The 5,273-nt window shown below is 51.8% G+C and overlaps 1 protein-coding gene across 4 annotated transcripts; it reads left to right on the forward strand.

Annotated features, from left to right (window-relative positions):
- Nucleotides 1–110: 110 nt before the first annotated feature.
- Nucleotides 111–4,620, forward strand: LOC107979701. Of its 4 annotated transcripts, XM_027413855.2 has the most exons (4): nt 111–281; nt 723–1,497; nt 1,843–2,809; nt 4,105–4,620. In XM_027413855.2, exons 2-3 carry the CDS (start codon nt 960–962, stop codon nt 2,766–2,768), a joined length of 1,464 nt encoding a protein of 487 aa, XP_027269656.1. In that variant the 5' UTR covers nt 111–281; nt 723–959; the 3' UTR covers nt 2,769–2,809; nt 4,105–4,620. The 4 variants fall into 4 exon arrangements, with proteins under 4 accessions (XP_027269656.1, XP_027269654.1, XP_027269655.1 ...); XM_027413853.2 differs by having other exon boundaries at nt 723–2,809; XM_027413854.2 differs by having other exon boundaries at nt 723–2,809; nt 4,135–4,620.
- Nucleotides 4,621–5,273: the final 653 nt, after the last annotated feature.

The following is a 5,273-nucleotide window of genomic DNA, read 5'->3' on the forward strand; positions in this document are numbered from 1 at the left end:
GGCTAGCTAGCTCCCTGAGGGCCGGCTTGCCGAGCTCTCGCGAGAATGTCCTCCCCGCCTCCTCTCTATTGGGCAAGAGGGGAACTTCCGTTCCCGCCCCGGAAGTGGTACAAACGCGTGGCGGCTGTTTGTTGCCGAGAAGGCTGTAGGTACCGTGGTTTCCCATTGCTGAAAGAGTTCCACGGGGAAACTCCAGCTCTGTGCTTCAAGGTTCCGGCACCAAGGTGGTGTCCTAATCCAGGTCACCCGCGTGTAACTCTCCCCTGCTTCCATCTTCTCAGGTACCGGGGGCAGGTCTAAGCCTTAGTCCTCTGAGAGTCTCGGCGTTCTCCCCCTGTCCTCTAGCTTCTCTCTGTGTGTGTTCAGCTGCAATCTGCAGCTCACCCGTGCTTGATCCAGCAGTGGCAATCCTCCCTCTCCAGACCCTGCCCTTTCAGAAAAACCCGCCAAAAAAGTCCAGGTCTGCGGTGGCGGTGGTGGCTCCTACCCTAGCAGTTGCTAGTTACTTAAGACCCCGCCTAAAAGCTGCCATACTTAGGCACAAACACAGCTTGTGGAGGACTCGTCACCACCCCTGTGCCTACAGGACATTTAAGTCCCTTCCTTTAGACTGGCCATGTGATTTTTCTCCTGCCCCCTTCTCCCACCTCATCTCTGGGGACTGGAGGATCACCTGGGAATGCTTTGTCCAAATAAACTTGGTCCTTTACTTTTTAATTCAGCTCGATCTGGCTTACTGTGTTGGAGGAGAAACCTGTCAAATTGGTGCCAGAAGCCCCGGAAGGAACTGAGCCTTCGGTGCTGGACAGACCAGGTTCACCAGCCACGTGGGAGGCCACTCTTCTTTTTATCTTCCTCTCTGGCAGACGGGATCTTTGCGCCGGGCAACACCAATCCGTTTAGGAGAAAAGACCGTCTTCGGTGGATGCATTGCTCTAGTCTCTGGCACAGGCTTGGAAATGGGCAGCTGTTGGTCTAAACGAAGCCGTTATTCAGTTCCAGAGTGTCTACTACAAAATTTATCCAATTTATCTGGGGACTTGGACCGTGACCACTCCACCCTGATGGTGCCATCTGAGTCTCTGGCATCTCAACCCCTCCCTCGAACCCTGTCTTCTCCCCCTCCCACACTGCCACAAGGTCCATTCAGTGGCCAACCTTCCCTTTCCACACCCCTATCCCCATCTTCCCCCTCTGGGACAAAGGTCGAAGGCCAACTTCCTTCCCCTTGCCTACCTTCCTCTCTCCCCCTCCCTCCTACTGCCTCTCCTCCTTCCCTGCCCCCTCTCCATTCTTCAGTGCCACAACCTGCACCCGGGTCCCTATCAACACACTGGCCTACTCCCCCTGAATCCTCCCTAGTGCCATCTCATAGTCGATCTCAGCCAACCCCTGGCCTCCTCTGCCCGCTCCGAGAGGTGGCCGGAAATGAGGGAATTGTTCGAGTCCATGCCCCTTTCTCCCTTCAGGACCTCTCACAGATAGAAAAGCGATTGGGTTCCTTCTCTGAGAATCCTTCTGTCTATATCAAGGAGTTCCGTTTTCTTTCCCAAGCCTATGACCTGACCTGGCATGACCTCTGTGCTATCCAGGCCTCCACTCTCACTCCTGAGGAGCGAGGTTGGATTCAGGCAGCAGCTAGACAATATGCAGACCAAACCCACCTAGTGGACAATACAGTCCCTGTGGGTGACATGGCGGTGCCAGCTACTGAACCCCACTGGAACTATCAGTCAGGTCAAAGTGGCTGCCAGAAAAGGGATCTCATGGTCCACTGCCTCCTTCAGGGTATGGAGATGGTCTCAAAGAAAATTGAATTCTCACAGATAGAAAAGCGGTTGGGTTCCTTCTCTGAGAATCCTTCTGTCTATATCAAGGAGTTCCGTTTTCTTTCCCAAGCCTATGACCTGACCTGGCATGACCTCTATGTCATCCAGACCTCCACTCTCACTCCTGAGGAGCGAGATCGGATTCAGGCAGCAGCTAGAAAATATGCAGACCAAATCTACCTAGTGAACTATCCAGTCCTTGTGTTTGATGTGGTGCCAGTTACGGAACCCAATTGGGACTATCGGCCAGGTCAAAGTGGCTGCCAGATGAGGGACCTCATGGTCCACTGCCTCCTTCAGGGTATGGAGATGGTCTCAAAAGAAATTTATTTTGATAAATTCCAAGCAATTACACAGCAAGCTGATGAAAATCCAGCCGTTTTCCTAAATCGACTTAGAGAGGCCATGGTTCATACACACCTTGAACCAACCTCCACACCGGGAGCCATAATCCTGGCCATCCATTTCATTTATCAGTCATCACCAGATATTAGAAAGAAATTAAAAAAGGCTGAGTATGGTCCCCAAACCCCCATACATGAATTGCTGAGACTGGCTTTGAAGGTGTTTAATGCCCGAGAGGAGGCTCAACTGCGAGAGAAGGCTATGCTCCAAGCTCGTGCCTTGGCATCTGCCCTGAGGCCATTGGCAACCCCACAAGGGGGACAAGGGAAATCCACAAGGCTCCGTCGAGCAGGAGCCCAACCAAGGTCAAACCCACCAGGACCCTGCTTCAAGTGCGGCCAGGAAGGCCATTGGTCCCGGTGCTGCCCTGACCCTCAGCCACCAACCAAGCCATGCCCCATCTGCAGGCAGCCTGGCCACTGGAAGTCAGAATGCCCCCATTGGGGCTCGTCCTCTATGCCACGCCACAGAGGTCACCCGAACACACATCTTGAGATTCTTCTAGCCTTGGACCTCCTCGGCCTGTTGGACTGACGACACCCAGACTTGGAAGACTCCCTTCACCCTAGCCCCAGGTATTGGGTGAGTCCATCACCTTTCTGGTGGACACAAGAGCTACCTATTCTGTCTTAACCTCTCATTTGGGTCCCACGATTCTCCGGCCAATTTCTGTCACTGGGGTGGATGGGACCTCCTCCTCACACACTTTTTCTAGTCATACCTTTGTTCTGTACCTCTGCTTGGCTGTGATATCCTCAGCTGCTTTGGGGCCACCCTTACCTTGACCCCCCACACTCTTCTCCTGACTTCTGTCTTCCCTTAATTTCCTCACAGGTCCCTACCTCAGACTGTCCTATCCCTACACTCCCAGATCCTGTTGACCACCCCCCCCCCCAGATATATCTCCACCCTAGTGGTTGCTACTCACCACCAGCCAGTCCTAGTTGCCTTAAGGACCCTTCCTCCTCCCCTTCCAGACCCCAGTTTCCTATTTCTGAAACCCACCTCCAAGGCATGCAGCCTTTTATCTCAGGGACTTTTAATTCTTGTCAACTTGCCCTGCAACACTCCCATTCTCCCAGCACATAAGCCCTCCTCTGGTGCTTACCATTTAGCTCAGGACCTCAGCCACTTCATTAATGAGGCAGTTATTCCAGTCCACCCAGTGGTCAACAACCCATCACCCTTCTCCTTCCAATATTCCTCCTCCAGCTTCCCGCTTTACTGTCCTTTTTTACTGTCCCTCTGCACCCTGACTCATATTTTCTCTTTGCCTCCCCTCACCTGAGAGGACCCTGACACCTGACACCTGGTCCTCCAGACAGCTCACATGGACTGTTCTCCCTCAGTGTTTCCGGGACAATCCCCATTTCTTTGTCCAAGCCTTGGCCCAGGGTTTTTCCACTCTTGACCCCAGTCCTAGCACACTCCTCCAGTATGTAGACTACCTCCTACTCTGTGATCCCTCTCTGTCTCTGTCCCACCGGGTCATCTCTTTGCTCCTAAACTACCTCAGATCCCTGGGATATTGTGTTTCCCCATGTAAGGCTCAGCTATGCTCTCCCACTGTTGGGTATTTGACCATCACCTCTGGTAGAGCCCTGGTTAACAGGACCCTACACCATGATCCTCATCACCCTTCCAGTGGCCAGGCTCCCGGGACATCAGTGTTGGTACCACCTCTCCAAGCTCAAGTGGGCACCTATCCAGCAACTGGGACCCTCCCCCCTCCTGGTTTCCAAAATGTCCCAATGAAGGGCCTGTCTGCTCTTGTGCCTTTGTCTCTTTTGTACAGCCAGGGAACATCTCCACTCTTCCCATGGCTAGCCCATTCATAGGGATGACAGTAATGATCTACTTTTTCTCCTAGCAACTTGCATTCTCTACCTCCTCAACACAGAGATTCTTGAGGTTGACCTCCAGGATGGCAGTTAACCAAATGCTTCTTCACCCATACCTCCCGATGAGCAGGAGCCCACCGACTCCTGACTCCCACCCCACGTCGTCCCATGTCAGCAGGAAGTAGCCAGATGTGATCCATCACCCATATATCCAAGAAGGTCAGGATGTTCAGCTGGAATCTCCAGCTCATCCCTGCTTGATCCAGCCATTCCTCCCTATCCAAACCCTGCCCTCTCAGAAAAACTGCCAAAAAATTCAGTCCTGTACGAGCGGTGGTGGCTCCTCCCCCAAGTGCTCAAGACTCTGCCTAAAAGCTGTCATTGGGCACAGACGCAGGACACTCCCCCCCCCACACACACACACACTCACACACAGTGTATTTAAGTCCCCTTTAGACAGGCCATGTGATCCCCCTTAATCTCTGGGGACTGAATGGTCACTCAGGAATGTTTTGCCTGAATAAACCTGGCCCTTTACTTTTTAATTCAGCTTGATCTGGTTTACTGCGTTGTCGGAGAAACTTATTATTGGGGTACAGAAACCTGTCAGTCTCCTACAATTTTTTTTTTTTTAATTTCCTTTTTTTCTTTTTTTTTTAAGTCTGGAGAGATAACTGCACTGTCTGCTCTTCCAGAGGTTCTGGGTTGGATTCCCAGCATGCATTTGGTGGCTGCTAACCATCTGTAACTCCAGGTCCAGAGGGATCTGACACCATCTTCTGGCCTCCATGGACACTGTACACAAATGGTGCACAGACCTACATGAAGAGAAAACAGCCACACAAAAACAAAAACTACTAAGTCTTTAGTGGCTCATACCTTTAATCCAAGCTCTTGGCGGGGAGAGGTGGGTGGATTTACATAGTGAGTTCCACTAAGGCTACATAGTGAGACTCTGTCTCAAACAGGTAACAAAAAGAAATTCATTTTTAAAAGAATATAACTGATTCTTAGTCCTGCTGGTAAGTGAGCCTGAGTCTTGTTTGCTAGGCCTGGGCCAGAGAGATGGCTCACTGAGTAAAAGTGTTGCTGCCAAGCCTGGGGATGACCGGAGTTCTATCCCCAGGGGAGCCCCGCATGACAGAGAGAGTAGACTCTCCTGCATGTGTGTCAACACATAGACAGGCAGTTTTAAAAA

This window comes from Cricetulus griseus, chromosome 4 (assembly GCF_003668045.3).
Source record: "Cricetulus griseus strain 17A/GY chromosome 4, alternate assembly CriGri-PICRH-1.0, whole genome shotgun sequence".
In the NCBI taxonomy this organism is placed as follows: domain Eukaryota; kingdom Metazoa; phylum Chordata; class Mammalia; order Rodentia; family Cricetidae; genus Cricetulus; species Cricetulus griseus.

What these genes read in the sequence shown, in the direction of transcription:
- LOC107979701 (XM_027413853.2), top strand. Translation starts at nt 960, where the DNA reads ATGGGCAGCTGTTGGTCTAAACGAAGCCGTTATTCAGTTCCAGAGTGT.